Source organism: Sarcophilus harrisii, chromosome 1 (assembly GCF_902635505.1).
Source record: "Sarcophilus harrisii chromosome 1, mSarHar1.11, whole genome shotgun sequence".
In the NCBI taxonomy this organism is placed as follows: Eukaryota; Metazoa; Chordata; class Mammalia; order Dasyuromorphia; family Dasyuridae; genus Sarcophilus; species Sarcophilus harrisii.
In genome coordinates, this window is record NC_045426.1 from 476,609,911 (window position 1) to 476,631,073 (window position 21,163).

General features: G+C 33.8%; 1 protein-coding gene across 1 annotated transcript in view; it reads left to right on the forward strand.

The window, feature by feature from the left end:
* Window positions 1–21,163, forward strand: part of LOC111719032 (ethanolaminephosphotransferase 1-like) — a 160,898-nt gene that overhangs the window by 86,486 nt on the left and 53,249 nt on the right. The window contains exons 4-5 of the mRNA XM_023496028.2: window positions 8,618–8,686; window positions 20,109–20,377. Coding sequence (XP_023351796.1) covers window positions 8,618–8,686; window positions 20,109–20,377 — 338 coding nt within the window. The remainder of the gene's footprint in view (window positions 1–8,617; window positions 8,687–20,108; window positions 20,378–21,163) is intronic.

Below are 21,163 nucleotides of genomic sequence, written 5' to 3' on the forward strand. Positions count from 1 at the left end.
AAATCTATGATCTTATGAATGAGAAATTAATAGAAAAAGGTTTTGAGTTACTCTTATAGAACATCTAGAAAATCTAATACATATCTCCTAATTTTATCACAAGGAAGTAGGGACCTGGGACACAAAGACAACATGAGAATTCAAATTTAGGTCTTTTAACTCTAACCCCAGTATTTATCTCCACTACATTAAAATTTTCTTGTAGAGAGAAGAAAAACGAAATGGTATAGAAAATCTAATAACCTAATTGAGAACCATAGGAAGAGAATAAAAAAGAGAAAAGGGAAAGACTAAAATAGAACAGAGAGGAAGCTGGCAAATATCTAGGGTGAGATAAAGGCAGAAATAGGACTTGTTAAAGCATTTTTAGGCACATTCCTGGTTTCTTGGGCCAGTCCTTTTCCTGGTCAGGAAGTCATTTGATTAAAAAAAAAAAACCTATTAGAGTAAATAGAAAATTATTGATGTATATTTATGGGCTTTTAAATGTTTTATAGAGTGGTGCCTATTTTACTCCTAATACATACATGTTTTTAGTTGTGTGCTATTAGGTGCTTTAAGAATACATGAATCTATAGTAAATTTTTAGAAATTGTGATCTCAGTAATTTGCCATCTCCATCAGCTAGCTGGTACACTGGATAGAAGTGCAATACCTGGGATCAGGAAGATTCTTGGTAAGTTCAAATGCAGCTTCAGACATTTACTAGCTGTGTGACCCTGGGTAAGTCACTTAACCCTATGTGCTTCAGTTTCCTCAACTGTCAAATGAGCTGGAGAAGGAAAAGGCAAAGTGTTCCAATATCTTTGCCAAGAAAACCCCAAATGTGGTCAAAAATAGTAGGACATGATTGAAAAGATGAAATGACAATAGCAAATTTTTAATCCCTTTTCTCTTATCCAATTTTAATTTTTAAGGAATCATTTTGTTCAGTGAACTTTTGTACCTCCTTTTCCATTTGGCTAATTATACTTTTAAAGAAGTTGTTTTCTTCATAGAATTTTTATATATTTCTCCCATTTTTTTGTGCTTCCTTTATCAAACTGCTGATTTTTTTTGCATGATTCTCTTGCATCATCCACATTTCTTTTTCCAGTTTTTCCTCTCTCTTTTATTTAATTTTTAAAATACTTTTTGAGCTCTTTCAGGCATACTTTTGGGGCTTAATACCAATTCACATTCTTCTTTGGGGCTTTGCATCTAGTCATTTTGATAGTGTTGGCCTTTTTTTAGTATGTTGATCTTCCCTATCTCCACAATACCTTTTTATGGTCAGATTCTTTTGTATTGTTTCTTCATTTTTCCAACCTATTTTTTGACCATTAACTTTATATTAAAGTTGAACTGTGCTCCCAGGGTGAAGGGGGTATTGTCCTAAGCTTCAGATTTTTTGTGCTACAATTTTTCAAGCTAGTCCTTGCAATGGAGTAGTCTGTAAATTTTCAGTTCTTCCTAAGCTGGTATGATCTAAGGAGAAGTATAGTCAGTGTGTTCAGGTCTGTGAGTGACCACAAGCCTTCTTTTCTGCCTTAAAACTGTGAACAACGTACTTGTTCCCCTACAGCTCTGAACTTTAGTGTGCTAGTGCTTCTCCTAGTCCTAGGACAGTGATCCAGATTGCTCCATGGGCAATGCAATATTCACTTCCAGCAAAGGGTCTCTAGTAATTTCTTTCTGAATAATTGTCTGTCCTTTTTACCATCTGTGGGCTAGAGCTCTGCAAGCTGTGATGGCAGATTCAATCATCCCTAAGGTGTGCTGAGGTGACAAACCTAAGTGATTGGGAGGACAGTTATATCTCTAAGATTAATTTGTATCATACCCATGATACCATATCCCAGGTTAGCCTTACAGTCATCTTGCCTAAATTGAGCCATGTTGAACAGGACCTATACCCGTATAGTTGCCCTACGTAGAGAGCTAGAAGACCAATTTTCCCCCCTGATGCTACTTAGGATTTCCTTGGTCTTTTCTAACCTTTTTATGTTGTTTATTCCTAATCCCATGCACCCAGTCCTCATGCCAATAAATGCTTCTCATCTTATCTCAGGACCAGCTGGTATTGGGATCACTAGGGCCCTAGTGATAAGAAATAAGGTATGGATAAAGAGAAAAGGTAGGAGAAAATGGGATTTGGCATTATTCCTTGCTATATTTTTTCCTACCCTCTTTTCCCAAACCTAGTCCGAGTTCCTTTAATATACTTTAAAACTCTTCAGAGGCAACAAAGAAGAAAAGAGAAACATTCTACTTATAATAAGACCCCTGTCACCATTGCTTCTATCTCTTATTCTATTAGGGCTACCTTCCCTACAAGGAAAGAGAAGCCCAATAATCACAAGGAGGCACCCTGAGGTTGAAGCTTTTCTCTTGACTTCTATCAACTGTTTTTTCCCCTAGATATAAAGAGCAGTAGGAAGGGAGAAAGGAAAAAGAAATGAGGAAAAACAGGAAGAAAAAAGGAGAATAAATCTTAATCTGTTTGGCCACAGAACTCCAATTACTGCTATGTCCACTTATTCCAACTCTAATGCTACGGCTTGCCCTGCTCTGACTCAATCTTGTCATCTACAGGAATAATGAGGGAGGAGAAAGGGGAAGCTAATCTATGTCCTAATGGTCCTCTCCTCTGTGATCCCTGCAAGCCTCTAATCCCTTTCTCCTCACTACCTCTTTTTATGAGGCAGCTAGATGGTGCAGTAGTGTTAGACTTATAGGACTGAGTTTGAATCTTCTCTCAGATATTTACAAAGCTATTAAGTCACCTTAACTTCTCTCTGCCTAAATTTCCTTTATTATTATTATTATTATTTTTGCTGAGTCATTTGGGGTTAATGTCCGTGTGCCTAGGGTCACACAGCTAAGAATATTAAGTGTGGGAGACCAGATTTGAACTCAGGTCCTCCTGATTTCAGGGCTAGTACTCTATCCACTGCACCGTCTAGCTGCCCCATTACCTTATCTTAAAAAACAAAACAAAACAAGAAGGAATGATAATATCACTTACCTTATAAGATTTTTTAAGAGTCAAATGCGATAATATATATAAAATGCTTCACAAACCTTAAAATGCTATATAATTAGTATTCATTAATACCATCATTATTCTCCATTTTTAGGGGTAATTTTTTTACATTTCCACAATCAAGAGTCTACCCCAACACTCTTAGCTATTGACCCAGAGGCTCACTCCCACTTTTGGATATTCTGTCTCAGAACATGGGAGCATTACCAGTGTCTGCTCTCCTATTTTCCTTTTCCTTGGGCAAGAACTATGTTAGAGATCTTGGGCAGGGGAAGACAGAAATGAAAATTCTCACTTTCAACTTTTGCTTTCTCATATTGAGTCTTCATATGCACTATTAAAAATTCAAAGTCTGCTGACCTGCTGAGATAGGAGAGGAAAAGGTCAATGATAAGACAATTTGAATTCAAATAGAAACAAAAGATTGGGGTAAAGGGAGGCAAATACACTCAGTGATTGAAATAAAGATCAGATGGTCAGAGTCTAGGAAGAGCCTGTGGCAAAGAGATTATCATAATAGATATTCTTGTTTAAAAACAAACAAAAAGTCAGAAACAATGAGTCATTGAGATCCTACAGAGCTAGAAGAATTGATGGAAAAGGTAGCTAAGGTCAAGACTGGTCAAAGGAAGGGTATAAACCGAAGCAAAGAGTGTTCAAAATCAGTCCTGATTATAAGGTGGGTAGAAGCTACTCCTGACCTCCTGATCATGCCCTACTTTTCTTTGCTGCCTTTTGAAATCATTGTGCCCAAGCAACAGCCAGTCAGAGATAGTTAGGAGAGATATATTCCTAAGTCCCAAATTAGAAAGCCCAATGACTTTTACCATAGAAATGTTGTTTAAAAATTAAAGTATTTTTACCATTCTATTTTATCATCATCATAATAACATCATGTAGTTATTATATACTATGTATTATAATTATATATTATAATATATATTTTTTATTTTTATTTATAAAGATTTTTACATATTTTATTACATCTTTACATATCACATTTTATCTTCACAATAGCTCTTTGAATTAGTTGTTTTTATTATCCCCATCTTACAGATGAGAAATCTGAATTTGAGAGAAATTGAGTGGCTTGCCCAGTGTCATATAGTTGGGAAGAGACCAAGCAATGATTTAGAATCAGGTCTTCCTGCTTCCAAGTCCAGTACTGTTCACTTGTCATCTAGCTACCTACTTGGGTTCATTGTGTGAGCTATTTTTGGAAAATCATCATGATGTATAATATTTCTTCTATGGGAAAATTTTTCTGAGTTCTAAACAACGAAATTACAAGTTTTCACAGTGAGAGCTACTATTGTGTGGAAAAGTGATTAGTCTTATTATCTGTGGATCCAGAGAAAAAACAAGAAGCCACAGGTAGAGGATACAAAAAGACAGAGTTAGGCTTGGTGTTGGGAAAAATTTCTTAATCTTTAGAGCCTTCCAAAAATAGATTGGCCTACCTTGGAAGGCAGAGATGTTACAAATAGAAATGAACTTATCTAAGTGCAGTATACTATGGATTTTATTTAGGTATGGAACAGATTAGAAATAGGTGCTGGATTTGGGGCTGATTAGATTTAAATGCAATTGGGAAATGTTTGACAAAATAAATAAAACTATAATGCTACTTAGTTCTCTTAGTCAATATACAATACATAGAGAGGTTTCTATTTCCTTTTGAAACCACTGGGTTATGTGCTAAACTCCCCTTCCAGATTTAAACTTCTATAATTCTGTTAAGTATTTAGCTCTTGCAATCTTAAACAGAATCCCCATATGATGAGAAGAAAACTACATTGGTGGGGAGGAACAGAAAGAAAGTGAGGGAATTATGTAAACAAGGGGGAAAGAGGAAATAACTAATACAAATCTTATTTTTCATCTCAACCAGTAAAAGAGAGAAGAGTACAGAAACATATTGAGTTGGATACAGAAATATATTTCACTCAACAGGGAACTGAGAGGGAAAGGAGAGAATGGAATTAGGAAATTAGGGAGGGTATATTAAGGGAAGGATAAATATTAATCAAAATTAACTCTAGGGATTTGCAAAGATATTTATAGTTTTTCTTGAGGCAAAGAATGGGAATCAGGGGGTGCCAGTCAATAGGGGGATGGTTAAACAAATTATGGTGTATAAATGTGATGGAATGCTCTTGTGTGTATGAAATGATGAAGGGGGTGGTTTTAGAGAAACCTGAGAAGACTTATATGAATATATAGAAAGTGAACAGAATCAGAAGAAGAATTTATATAAGGCAACAATAAAGGTAAATAACTTTGTCCTTTGTCTTTTGGTTTGTTTTTTAAACAAATAACTGAAATAATTAGACTTTGATCAGCATAATAATTAACAACAGTTCTAAAGGACTGATGATACAACAATCTATTTACCTTCTGATAGAGAGATGAAAAACTCAAAATACAAAATGAGACAAATTCTTTTGGATATGGGCAATGTGGAAATGTGTTTTGTTTCTATAAGTTTGTAAACCAGAATTTTGTTTTTCTTTCATTCTCAACTAGGAATGAGGAGATTCACATGGAAGGGTTAGCAAAGACAGATTTTTTTGCTGATTGAAACAATATAAATTTTTTTTTAAAAGACAAAGCTCAAATATTACCTTCTATAGGAGGTCTTTCCTGGTTCTGCTAGATAATAGTGTATTTTCCCTCTCAGATTACCTTCTATCTACTGTGTTTTATATTTGTACAGTATATCCCAAAAGTTAATACAATTTTAAGCTTGTTAAAGACTTTTGTTAAGATTTTTGGACATTCTTTGTATGAATACACATATATTTGTGTATGTATATATGTATGTGTGTAAGTGTTGTTCACTTGCTTCAGTCGTATCCAACTCTTTTTGACCCCATTTTTGGGTTTTCTTGGCAAAATATTATAGTAATTTACCATTTCTTTCTCCAGCTCATTTTATAGAAGAGGAAACTGAGACAAACAGGGTTAAGTGACTTGCCCAGGGTCACACAGCTATTAAGGTCTGAGGCTGGATTTGAAGTCAGAAAGACTCATTTTTCCCTGACTTATAGTCCAATGCTTTATTCACTGTGGCACTTTGCTGTTTTCTCTCCCCCTCCCTTTCTCCTTTATGTATTATCTAACTAGTTGTTAGATGCTCTCTTCCACAATAGGATACATTTTTCTGAAGAGAAAGAGAATTGTTTCCCTTTTATTGGTATCTCCAGCACCTAAATGTAATGCTTGGCAGATAGTAAGAATTTAATAAAATGCTGTTGACTGACTACCTGACTTTGGGGGAGTGACAGCAATGGGGATTTGCTTATAGCCAAGAGGTTAGAAACAGATCATTCAAAACCAAAATTGAAAAGTCCAAAGACATTATGGTGCAGCAGATATAGTTCTAGATTTGGACCAGAAATGTGTATACCTAGACCAGTTAATTAATAGTTTCTGAGCTTCAATGTTCTCATCTGTAAAATAAAGGGTTTGGGCTAGATAACCTTTAAATTTTCTTCTAACTTTAATCTATGATTCTATAAAAAATATACGATAGTTCTAAGATCTACCTCAGTTAACCACAATGAGTTTGAAAACATCCAGAAATAAAGGTTATGGTTCAGGTAGATCAAGTCAACAAAGTGGTCAACAAACATCTATTGCCAGGCACTATGCTAAGTGCTTGGCGTACTAAGAGAGGCAAATAATAGTTCTTGTTCTCCAGGAGCTCACAGTCTAAAGAGGGAGACATCATGAAGACAATTGTAGATTAACAAACTATATATACAGGATAAATTAGGAAGGTATTAAGATTAAGAAGCACTGAGAAAGATTTCTTGAAGAAGTGAGACTTAAATTGAGAGTGAAGCAGTTGGGTGACCAATTAGCTGTGGTATCCAAGGAAGGAGATAGAATCAAGTACCAAATTGATAAATCGATAAAATAAGAAGATCAAGGGGAACTTGAAAAAGGAGGAGGTGGAAGAGAATAAGGAGGAACAAAAGGCAGAAAAGTTAAGAGGAGGAGGAGATAAAGAAGAACAAGAAGAAGGAGAGGAAGAGAAGGAAAAGGAGGAGAGGAGGAGGAAGAAAAGGTGGGGAAGAGAAAGTAAAGAAGGAGAAAGAAAAGAAGAAAGAAGAAAAAGGAGAAAGTAAGAAGTGGTGGTAGTAGTAATATTTATATAGTGTTTACTACCTATCAAAAGGTAGTAAACACTACCTGCCAGAAGCAAAGCAGACAAATGCAGTACAATGACTCTCCATTCTCAGTGAGTTGGTACCATTGACAGAGTTTTAAATATGACTTATGGGAAGCCCTTATCATTTCATCTCCTTGGTAGGGTGCCACAAAAGGAAGGACTTAATTCCTTATTCTTCTGAATGGGAGGTAGCTGTGATTAGACCAGAAGTGGAAACCAAGTTGGTTGCCTGTGAATTGTGAATTTCTTAAACTCCCAATACTATGTAATTACTCATTGATATATATGAAGGCCCAAACAATGTTACAAATAATTTTTCCTGAAAACAAAAATCTAACCTAAAAAGAGGGAAGCTCCATCATATTCCTTTATCCATAAATAATCTAGGTTTGTATGCTAATTATCAGATTGATGAGGAGTTGGGACTTGTTGGGAATTATAGGAAATCTCCCTGAGGCAGCTCTTTGAAAAGGGAATTCATGGTAAGCATCAGACTGCCAGGCCAGGAGAAGCAAAGTGAATGATAATCTCAAGGAGCTCATACTCTAATGGAGAACCACCCCCCCCCCAAAAAAAAAAAAAAAAAAGCATATACCAGATATATAAAGTATAAATGGAAGTAATCTCAGAAAGAAATCAGTAACAGTTTGGGAAATGGAATATACTGTCCAAGGAGCAGCAAAGGTCAGTATTGCTGGATCATAGAAGATTTAGGGGGCAGTAGAAGTTTAAGGAGACAAGAAAGGAAGAAAGAGATCAGATAATGAAAAGTTTTAAATAACAGACAAGATTTTATATATATATATAGTGAAGACAATGGACAACCTTGAGATATGAAAGCCAACCAGAAGGCCATTATAGTAGACTAACTGTGAGGTGATAAGGACTGCGTCAGGATTGTTTTTGGGGGGGGGGGGGGGGGGGGGGAGAAGAAAGGGACTTATAAAAAGAATGTGATGAAAGTAGAAATAAGATTTGACAACAGATTAGGTCTCTAAGGTGAGTATGACTAACTTGTCAAAGTTCTCTTAACTCAATATTTGTTTTGTTTGCTTAAATGATTAGGTATCACCCTCTGTCCTTTAACCAACTAATGTGACCCTTTTTAATCTTTCAGGAATTCTATTTTGGACTTGTTGACTTGTAGATGTTTGTGGTATATCCTTTTCATTTATTTCCTCAATTATAAAATGAAGGGAATTATACCAAATTTACCAAATCATTTGAAATCCCTTTCGACTTTGATAATCTGTTTCTGAGGATAGCAAATATAATTAAAGCACATAATAGTTAAGATTACTTTAGAAAGAGTCCTATAAAAATAATTATATAAGCTAATAAAAAGTATTATGTATACTAATTCATGTTAATATCTTGGGTATAATCCTTACTCTTTTTTCCACTATATTTTGCAGGTTCTAGGCTTATTCCGAACTGGGTATGGTGGTTTGCTGCTCTCTCTACCTTTTCTGCCTATGCTTTAGGTACAGTATGAAAAACAAATGTTCACTAAGAGAATGAATAGATCTTACTTAGTAAGGTAATAGCTGATCCAATAGTTCAGGTAAATGAGGTATTCCAAAATGGGAAAACTTCCAACTGAATTGAATCATAAAATTTAAGAGAAAAATCATTTTTGTTGGAAGTTATTGATGAATATAATTTATATTCCTACTTTCTTATTCCAAACATAATAAATATAAATTAGTCTTTTCTAAAGTAAAGTAAATATATTAATATGTTTATTTATGCTAAACATGTGACATTAAAAATTATAACAGGAGGTAGTGACAGTGAATATCCATTATTATATTATGTTTTTATAATTATTACTATATAATACAAACATGTCCTCAGAGGCACCATGCTAAGCAATAGGGAATCAAAGAAAAACAAAAACAATCACTGTCCTCTTGGAAATCACAACTTAGTGAGGGAAATAACATGCAGTTACTATGTACAAACAAACATTTGCAGGATATTTGTGATAATGTCAGAGGAGAGGCACTAGAATTAAGGACTGGGAAAAATAACATTGTTGACATTATTCACTTTATCAGAATAATAAGAATGATGATAACTCATATTTACTTGATGTTTCAGGATTTACAAAACATTTTCTCATAATAAACCTGTGATATAGGTACTACAACTATTCATAACCCTATTTTACATATGAGGAAACTGAGGTTAGGAGACTTGTTCAGAGTTAAAAGTAGTTCTAATTAATTTAGGGCTATGTTTAAAAGATCACATCTACTCTCAGAGCATTCAGATTTTCCACTACTAAGGCAAAATAATGGATCCCAAACTCTGAAAATAAAATAAAATAAAAATTTACAAAAATGTTTCATGCAATAGCAGCTGTCTTGACAAGCATTTCATAGATTTGCCAAGGTAGGGAGGTTAATATATCAGCACATTAGGTTCTGTTCCTAAGCTTTTGCTTGGAATTTAGTTACTGGCCTACCTGAATCCTGGTACAAAGGAGGGGCATTGTCTGCAGAAATCTATCTGATGTAGGAGTCTAGTTTCTAAGCATTGTTGGGGATTAGTGTGAGAGTGTTTTGATTCAAAGGATCACATACAGATAAAGACGAGAGTATTTATGGTTGGAGTTACATTTAAAGTGGGAAGGAAGTGGCTTCTTATGCATTAGACATTAATTTGTCCATTAAAAAATTAACAAATCTTACTTAATATGGTGATACCTAATTCAGCAGTTCTAGTGAATGAAGTGTTCTAAAGTAAGAAAACTTCCAGCTGAATTGAATTTTCTTTTAAGCCATAAAATTTAAGGGGAAAAATAATCATATTTTGGGAAAGCTATTCACAAATATAATTTATATCAAGGCTGGAGTAATTCAGAAGCACTGATCAGTTCCAGCAAAAGATGAACGAAATTGAGATTGGAGGGATCTGAGGAATAGTGGTGGCTAAAATTACATTTTTGGCAGTGCTAATGCTAATGACCTGTCCTCTTAGGCTTTTCCACAAAGCTGTTAGCTGGAGATGGCCCTAATAACATTGTTGTGATAAGTATACTACTTCCATCATAACCATTTGAAAGGATAGTGCATTTTGGGCAATATAAGTTCAATTAAATTCAGTTCAACCAATATTTATTAAGTGCTTTTGGCAAGAAGGTACTTTGCTGGGAGCAAGAGATAGAAAGATGACACAGATCTTGCTCTCAAGGGGTATGGGATCTAATGGGAGAAAATATAGTGGAGGAAATTATAATGTGGCAGGATGGGTGGAGAATTAGGGGGAAAAGGAAAGGATACCAATAATTGTGATCCTAGGGAGAATGTGGTGGGTATGCAGAAAGGTTTAGACAAAATGCTATGAGAAATTTGAGGAGGTAGAGATCACTTTTCATGGGAGTGAGAGGGAGTAGGGGTGGAGATGGAAGAAGGAGGAGCCTTCTTTGAAAGACAGGTGCTTGAATTTAGCTGGGAAAAAAGGACAGGACTTCAAAGGACAGACATGAGAAGAAATAAGTGTCTAAAGTAGAGTGGTTACATGAAGCAAAGGAAGGATAGATGGGAAAGAGATTACTGAGGTAAAGTCTAGAATTCTTGATGATTAGATTGGATGTGTGAAGTAGGAGACAGAAGACCCAAAGATGACTCCAAAGTTATGAACCTGAGTGACCAAGAAGAGTAAGAAAGGGGAAAATCGAAAGAGAAGATTGATTTTGATTTTGATTTGTTGTTGGGAAATATGAATGGAGATATCTAAAAATTGTAAGTATAGGATAGGAGCTTTTGGAAGAATTTGAGAGTGAAGACTAATGGTAAATAAACATTTATTAAGCACTTATTATATGTCAGGCACTATTTTAAGTGCTAGTATTTCAAATATGAAAAAAAAAAGTTAGTCCCTGCCCTCCAAGAGCTTATAATCAATTGGGAGAAGCCTACAGATATATAAAACTTGGAAAGGGAATGGGGTGGGGGAGAAGGGAGAAGGTACCTGACCAGGTGGGAATAATGGAGAAACTGAAGAAATCTAAAATGAGTGCAGCTGGGTGGGAAATAAGATATCTGAGGAGACGTAAAGATTTGGGAGTCATTTATAGAGATGATAATTCAAATAGTGAATCAGACTCACAGAGAATTTAGAAGGTCACAGAACAGAACTCGGGACGGGGGAGAAAGTTGGAGAAAGGAAGCTATCAGAGAGGAAAAGAGAATTGAAGAATGCAGTGTCACACAAAGAGAGAAGTGGATCATAGCATCAGATGCTGAAGAAGTTAAAGATCAGGACAGAATTAGGTTCCTGAATTTAGGAACAAGGAGGCCATTCATTTGTTAACAGAAAACCAAGGAGATTAGGAGAGTTGGAAGCCAAATTATAATATGTTGAGGAATGTGTGAGTTGTGAGGAATGTAGCCAGTGAGTACAATGACTTAAGGGAACAACACAATTAATGGAAGGGTTTTTTTGGGTTTGTTCTTTAGACTGGGGTGACCTAAGCATATTTTGTACTGTAGTAGGAGCCATTTAAAGGGAAGAGATGAAGAGGACAGGGTATGATTCATGGAGCAAGATCATAGGCGAGATATAGAATTGGTTGAGAAGTACAGGTGAAGGTTGTTTTGACAAGGAGGATTACCTTTTTCCTTCTGGAACTGGAAGAAAAGAAGAAAATGAATGAGAACTTTGAAATATTAAGAGGTTAGGACATTTGAGTTGTATTTCACATTGATGACTTTTTTTCCCCCAATAAAGTAGAAGGAAAAGTCATTATTTGAGAGTGAAAAAAAGTATGGTTAAGGGTTTGAAGAAAAAGTTAGGGAATAAACTTGTGGGGAATGTGCAGCTCTCTCATATCCCCTACAATGGAGTTAGTGGTGGTGACAATACAAAATCCTTCAAACACCTGTTTATAAAGTAGATTTACAAATTCACAAATCTATCTGTTAAAAATTAAGTAACAGCATATGCTTAAATGTAGCTGATTTTTTTTTTAAAGCCAGACTACTCTAGACAAGCTACTTTGCTTCATATTATAATTAAAATAAGAACAAGTCCCCACTTTCTTTTTATATTCCTTTTATCTTTCTACTCAATCTCCCAATTTTTTTTTTTCACCTTGCCTGACAATTTTGCTGTATTTTAGCAAATTTGAACTATATTAAACCTGATATGAATTTCCAATTAGGTGATAAATAGTATAAAAATGAATTAAATTCTCTAGATTTTCTTTGGAAATATAGGGAAAATTTAGAAATTGACAAGACACAGTGGCATAAATAAATGATAATATTTCTTTAATGAGAGACATTGTGAACACTTAAATGGCCAAAGAGTAAAGGAACCACAGCTAGTGTTAGAAAATTATATGGTAAACTGCTGCCACCTTCTGGACTTTCAAAATAAAGCTGTTTGTGAATTTCAGGGATGATTACTTGGTAAATCCCTATCTTTACTTTTAACAAAAAGCTCTTTGAATATGAGCAGTTTAGGGGTTTTCCAGGTTTTAAAGAGAATTCTTTAAATATTTGACTTTTAAGAAAAACAATGATATAATCTTCCAGAAGATCAGGCTTTTTTGAACATGTCATATATAAAAGTTTAAAGAGAAATACAAAAAAGCATTCATTCTAGTCATCCAAAGCTGCTTCTAGATTAGGTCTTCTATATATAGATCATCATTGTTTTTCCTGCTATTTTCTCTTCCAACCTCTTAAGAATCTCCACTTTTCACTTTCTAAAAGCAAAACAAAATAATTAATTTAAGAAATAAAATTAAGAAAATAATTCTTATAAAGTCAAGAATTTAAATATGTCTGTCATCTCTGGTAAATTAGGTTTTGATGACAATATTTGGCAGTTGCTCCTTCATTTTTGAAAGTACTTAGAATGTAATTCTTAATTTTTAAAAACCAATTACTCTTGGCTTTTTATGTTTCTGCACCATATTTTCTAGCTCACCTACAATTTTTATTTTAGAGAAATTGTGTTTAGGAATTACTTTGTTATTTCAAGTTGACTTATACCTGTGGATATATAAGAAAGGATAATTTTTAAAGGTTAATTAGGCCCAAAAAGTTGATCAACATGTGAGTAGAATACAATTTTTTTATGCTACTGTGAAATAGGGTTACAAATTCCAAGTTCAATTAAATTTAAGTCATGATATAAGCAAGCTGTTCAGGTTGGGGTGCCTATGTTCTGATATCAGGGTCTGATAGGTGTGCTCTATTCTGAAATATCTGAAAAACTTTAGCAACTTATCAGTGAAATACCAAGGAGGCAATTAATATATTACCTGTACTGAATATAAAATGTCATGCAAATAATTAATTTGCTGAATGAAGGAGAGTTTTCTCTGCAGTTCCATGTTATTGCTTTATGCCTTATGGCTGCGGAAAGGGAGCATCAAGTGTATTACATTCAGAAAGACTATTTAGTTCTCACTTAGCAGAGCATGTGGCATTATGGGAAGAAATTAAATTTAGAATGGGGAAACTTGAATCTAAATCTGGTTTCAGGACTTTCTGCTTATATTCACTTGGCCAAGGGACATGACATCCTTAAGACTAAATTCTTTTATCTACAAAAAAGAGATATTAATAATTATACATTGGCTTCATTGGTTATCCTAAACAAAGAACTTTGAAAATTTTAAAGAACTATATTGTTTATATGGAAATCTGAAATAATAACAATAGCTAGCATTTATAGAGTGCATTCAAATTTGCAAAGTGTTTTGCACAAGCCATTTCATCCTCACAACTCTGTGAAGTATGAGTAATTATCCATGTTTTACTGATAAATTAATGGAGGCCAACAGAATTAAGTCTTACCCAGTGTCATAGAGCTAGTAAGTGTCTGAGGCTTTAACTTAGATCTTCCTGACTCTAAGATCACCACTGCACATCTCTATAGATATAAGTGAAATTGTACTATCTCATTTTATTATTTCTACTTTCTTAAGAAATCTAATTTTTCCTAATGAGGAAAACATTTAGAAAAGGAAGGAAAGGAGCAGGCATTTTATTAGGTTCTGATATATACCAGGCACTGGGCTTAAATGCCTTAGAGATATTATCTTATTTATTCCTTACTAATACCTTGGGAGGGCTATTATTTCCCCTATTTTACAGGTGAGGAAAATATGGCAAATAGAGGTTAAAAGCTTTAACTAACAGAGTTAGTAAGTATTTGAGGCGGGAGTTGAATTTTCTTAAGAGGTATGAAAAATTTAATTAACAAATAGTGAAAAACATAAATGAAGTATACAGGTAAGTTATATCTTTTTCTAGAAATTTGAAGTCTATTTGTCAAAAAAAAAATCAAGGATTTAACGAAAAAATAGAAACACTAGCTGTATCTATCTCACATTTTCTACTTATGTCACCTCTTCTAATTTAGATTAATTGTCTACTGGAGATTTAATGAGATTGTATTGGTTTCCCTAATGAAAAGGCCTTTGAATTCTATTTTAGGGGTCTATTTGAAAGACTTCAGCAGTACTGTAGGGAAATGGCACACACTCATTAATGCTTATTGTGGATTTATGTTGCTCATAACAACTAGTGTATTAGAGTTCACTTTGCTGGTGTAAAATCTGGTGCCAGACTCCCTAAAGGCTCTGTGTCTGGCAAGGCCACAGTAAGATGAAATGCATAGCACTTAAAAAAATTATAAATGCAGTCCAAGCTGTTCTCTCAAAGTTTTAGGCTCAGATTTAAACAAGTCTAGCCAAAAATTATTCCACCCAGGAGCTATTATCACATTCCTCCTTCTGAAAGCAGCTAAAACCACAGAATTGTTGGCAATTGTGTATAGGTTTTTTTCTTTTTTTTAATGAAAAATTCTTGTAGCCTCCTCAGTTCCTGGTCCTTCATTTTTCTTTCCTGTTTACCATGTTCAAGATATTTTGACTATTGGGTCTGACTTTTAATTGGGAGATCTTCCTTTTAACACTAGAGTTTTCTAATAGCAGTATATTAAACATGAAAAAGAATCCCACTGTGTAAATTTTGTCCTATAAGGAACAAATGTATTACAACATGCATAACTTATTTTAGATTAAACCTCAAAAGGCATTATGGCAGGATTCTCTGATTGGCATTAAAAACTACCAGCTGGATTTTTATGATAGATAGTCACTTGGACAGCTCAAAACAACAAGATTGAATAATGTTTTGCTGTTCAGCATTTACCCCCCCCCCCTCCCCATTCCATTCAATATTACAGATATTTGTATAAAAACAAAAAGATTTATCTATATTTTATCATCAATTACTGCAGTTATATTTGTGATTGCACAATTAGTTGTATAGTGGCCAATTGTGATATGGTAAAGAAAATCATTTTGATTTGAATGGACAGTTCTCACTGTATAGTAATATATGTTTTCAGTGGGGTTGGTAAGCTGAGAAAACGTATTCAGCATTTCTTTGACTTCTTCCCATTGTTTCTTATCTACTTCTATTTTCTCTATTTGGCATTCACCTGCCATCTTGCTTCCACCTCAAGGATTGCAATACTTTCTTTTAATTATGTTCCTTTGATTGGTGATCAAATAATTAGATGGCAGTTCTATCTCCAGCTCTGTTGTGAAATAACTGTGACCTTACATAAATTATTTCACTTCTCTTGGACTCAGTTTTCTTATCTGTAAAATAGAGGGGTTGGACTAGAATTCAGGACTTACTAAACTTTTTCTGCTTGTGACTCCTTCCTTTTTTGCCTGAGGAATTTTTCAATGACCCCAAATATATAAGTATAGAAAATAGTATACAAATCAAATATTTGTAATCCTAATACTCATAATTTAGTAACCTCCGACATTGTTATGAGACCTCACATGGGGTTGTGATCCAAAGTTTAAGAAGCTGGGACTGTGAGGTAATCCTTTTTTTGTTTTCAAATTCCTGTTAAGGTGTTTAGCTAAAGGTTTAGCTAGTGACTGTTTTTTGCTTTCAATCTACTTATCACTTCCAAACTAATAATATTCCTTATACATACATGATTTGTGTTGACTCATCTGCTAAAAAAACTTTCTCTGACTAGTTATTTTCTGCTAAATAAAGCTAGGATTTATGTTCCAAGTATTCAAGTCTCTCCACAATATGGTGCCACTATTCTTTTATAGTTGTAGTGCAAAATATTCCCTTTCAAGTATTTGATATCAGGGTTTTCCAATCCAAACTTTACTCATGTTATTCTACCAGTTAAAATATCTTTACCAAAGGCCCCTTTACCCTCTGAAGTTTCAGGGTAACAGGTTAGGATGGTTCAGAGTTAGAATTTCTGTGAATTAACAAATATCTTTGTTAGTAAAAAAGTGCAGATAAATAACATTTTCCATAGACCAGTCTATGGACAAAAGCAATGACTCCAAATAATGCAAACTACTAGTTGTCTCTCATATGTACATATGCAGAGTTCTCCTACCCCTGTGGTTTACTCATATCATTCCTGTGCTTTATCACTGAGCTCAGCACAGATTAAGCACTTAACAAATGTTTATTATTTAGCATAGCTAATTGGTACAATGAATAGAATGCCCTTCTAGAGACAGGAAGACGCATCTTTTTTAAGGTTAAATCTGATCTCAGATATGTGACCTAGTCACTTAATACTATTTGCCTCAGTTTCCTCACCTGTAAAATGAGTTGGAAAAAAATGGCAAATCACTTCAGTATCTTTGACACAAAAACCCCACGTGAGATCATGAAGAATCAGACTGGTCTGAAAAGACAATAATAAGAATTGGTTGATTGATTTGTCTAAAATGTCATCTCTCTACTTTTTTCTCTGCTTCAAAGCCTAGTTTGATAAGTTACCTCCTTCATGAAAGAGCTGCTAAGTGAGAAATGATCTTTTTCTTCCTCAAAATTCATATAGTTATTGAATATTTCTTATTTTCCTGGAATCATATAATAAGCATAATAATAATCCTCAAAATTCATATAGTTATTGAATATCTCTTATTCTCCTGGAATCATAACTGAGAAGGGAACCTTGGAGGTCAAATCTGATTTATCTTCTGTTTCATATAATTACTTGGGTGTTTATTATCCCCCTTCCCACTCAACTTCTTCCCTCCAAACCCTCAGCATCAACTCCTTTTCTCCCCATTTAGAAAGTACTCAATAAGTATCTGTTGGATTCATTCAATAATTTAAGGTATGAGTTCTCTCATGGATAATTTGCATTTAAAAAATTGATTCCTGAATTTGCAAAAACAAACCCTTAATATTTCTCTCCTCCTCTTTCTGAAAGGTGATTATTTTAAATAAACACGATTTTTCTTGAAATTAATTCTAACGCAGAATATTATATTTGAAATATGTCTGTACTATATGAGGCAAGAACCAAAATCATGCCTTTTTTATTTTCAAAATTATACTTTAATCTGGTATTTTTTATTCTTCTGAACATATAATTTTGTAATCTGTCCTTTGTGGCTAATTGTCATTAATTTAACTTTTTGTTTATTTTAGGTTTATTTAACCATAGTAAGATTATAGTTTGTCTAAACTAGCAAAGTTAAAAAGATAAAAGGGTTGTGGTTCTTATATTTTCTATTGTATGAAGACTGTGTGACTAACTTTGGGTTATTTATTCATCTTTCATTGAGTTCAGATGAATTATCAATTCTCCTAATTAATAAGTTGTCCTCCTTCCCTCACCTTTAGCTGTGGTAAGGGAATGGTGTTATGAAGAATCACATACATTATTCTTTATTATTTTATTATAGTTTTTAATTTTATGGTAGTTTACTGAGCATTTGCCAATCATGAAGTTTTGAGAATAGTTTCTTAACACTACAGAAGTTTTCACCAGCTTATCCTGTTTGATTTAGCATCCAGAGTATTAAAAATAAACCTAATGAATAAATTGCCTGTCCTATGCAACATTTAAAAATATTCATCAACCAATTACATCATGGAAAAATCATAAAGTCATAGTGGAACAAACTAATGCCAACATACAATTTACTAGCAGCAATATTAAAATTTGGTTTAAATAAGATCCATTCTGGTCTTTTTGTTTTTAGGTTAAGAACATGGAACTGTTTTAATTTGGGGATTAGTGAGCACACAGTATTACAGAAAATGTGCTCAATTCATTTCAACAAATGTTTAACTTTTTAAAAAATAATATTTTATTTCCCCTGCCAAATATGTGTAAACAATTACTAATATTTGGTAATTTTTTAAGTTTTGAATTTCAAATTTTATTCTTCCCTCTTTTCCCCCTTCAGTGAAATGGTAAGCAATATGATATGCACATATCTTGTAAAGCATATTTCCATATTAGTCATTTTGTATAAGATAATTCAAATCTGCCCCATACAAATGAAGAAAGAAAAGAAAGTGAAAAATAATATGCTTTGGTTTGTATTCAGACACCATCAGACCAAATATTTATTTATTAAACATTTAGCACATAGCAAGTGCATTATAAATAGTGATTGATTGGCTAATGCATAAGGACAAAAAAGGAATGCTCTCTGCTATCAATACACTTGAAAGATGAAGTAAAAAGTGAAAAATTAAATCAAACAGCTGTTCTATTTATTGCTCTTTCAATAGAATCCAATAAACCAATCCAACAAACATTTATTAAGCATCTTCTTATCTCCTATGTACCAGACACTGCTAAGTGCTGGGGAGATTGCTTTCAGATCCCTTCTCTCAAGGAATTTCTAAAGGGGGGACAACATCTAAAAGGAGGCAGGAAATTGTGGAAAGGGAATGGAACTACAGAGGGTGTCTTGTTCGTAGAGTTGAAAACATGCAGGGCAACAGATAAAAAGTAACAGAGATTCCAGGTTCTGCTCTCTATAAGGGAAGTGTGGGAAAAATTTGGTACTCTCATCCAGCCTTCCTCAGAGATGAATGGAAACTGAGGGAGCTGGTATCAACTAAGGTTTGAGTGAAGAGCATAATGGAGAGTTTAGAGGGGATGAGCATTTGGGGAGGGGCATCTTGTTCTCAAGTAGGAACCAGGGACAGCAGCAGATGCCAGGTGGAGATGTAATCAGGTGATATTAATTTCTTCTGAATAAATTCCTAGTTATTTGTATTGATTAGGATGCATACTTTTTTAGAGTAGAGTTTTTTTTTTTTTGTCTTTTTTATCCTCAGTGCTTACTTAGCACATAGCAAACATTCAATAAATGCTGATTAACTGACTGACTAATTTTCAATTTTTTGTTGTTGTTGTTGATGATGGTACTTGGTAAAGCACCTCTTGGGCCACATATTCTTTTAGTTACTCCAGAACAACATCATAAGAATATAGGAGGAATAATACTAATTTTTATTATTTATGAGTTGATGAATGTTTTATGTAGAAAAAAGTATTTGTCTTATGAACAAATAAATTTTCATATTCTAGACTTTTAACACAACTTAAATTCAGTGTATAAATCCAAAGAAATGAGAACCTGGTCTATTCCATGACAACCAATAAATAAATGGATAAATTCTTTCTAGTGAACTGATAATTGTTTCTGATGAAATGACTAATCTGGACACTTGTATTAGCATATTAGAAATCAAACCTTTGTTGAAAAGTTTGTTTTTGAGAGTAGTTGGTAATAGTTATAATTTTGTATACTTTATTCATTAGCAATAGGGAGAATGCTGAACTTGGAGTGCCCAACCCAAATTCAAGTTTCAGCTCTGCCACTGAATACCTGTGTGGTATTGAGCAAGTGTCTTGTTTATCTTTCTCGGGGATTTGCTTTCCTCACTTATAAAAATGAAGGGGGATAGAGTGAGTGACATCTAAGTTTCCTTCCAAGCAATGATCCTAACATCTTATTTCTTTTTCATTACATATATTTCATGTATTGAACACAAAAAATGCATTGGCTTGTATTTCTTCCATTGAAGTATTTGATTTGTTGTTATTATTTTTCCTTTACAGATTCTATAGATGGGAAACATGCTAGAAGAACACAGTCCAGTAGTCCTCTGGGAGAACTATTTGACCATGGGTTGGATAGCTGGGCTACTTCCCTTTTCACAATTTCTTGGTTCTCTGTTTGTGCAAGTCCAGGGGACTCCCCAGGATTTTCCAAGCACACGATGTTTTTGTTCCTGAGCATTGTTTTGCTTAACTTCATGTTGTCCCATTGGGAAAAATATAACACTGGAGTCCTTTTTCTTCCTTGGGGATATGACCTAAGCCAAGTGGTAAGAATTTTATCTAATTTTAAAATCCTTTTGTTGTATCATGGGTAGTTCCTAAAGCAAAATAGGAGAACTATTTCTACAATGAATGACAATACCATTATAAAGAAAAATAATTTTGAAAAATTAAACTAGCTTTTCTCACAGTCTCTAGAAAAGCTGCAAATTTGTTGAACAATGATGATGTTAAATATGCAGTTTGCTAAGTCAATATGGGGCTGCAAGATCTTTGTGGAAGGTTTAGTGGCCCCTATTTCTATTTGAATTTGACAACATTGATATAACTAACTTTGAAGTTAATTTACATATATTTAAGTCCTTTAAAGTGGTACTGTTCTTTTCTGGATATTTTGTTATGCTAAATTGGTCTTTGAGGAATAGTGTCTTAATCAGGAAAGAACAATTAACAAATTAATGAACTGATTCTATTAACTTCTAAAAAGTTAAAAACTTTCTGGTTAAGATAAAAGTTAATGACCTGATTATAGAAATTATCAAACAAAGGTGTATTGGACATTTCTACAAGTCTGTATGGATATCATAAACTTATTTTACTCCAAGGAATAAAATTTGATAAATATGTTCAGTATTAACACCGATCATGTTGGAATTAATAATAGGTTTGAGACTAGAAATATAGTTACTCCAGATATTTTTAGTACAGAAAAGAATATTGTCATTTTTCAGCTTAGGAAGCCCATCCTATTTGTCAGGGTGCCACTTGAAGGAGAAATGTCTGTGATTATTTTGATTGGATTAGCACAAGACAAGCTGCACTTTTAATTTTCA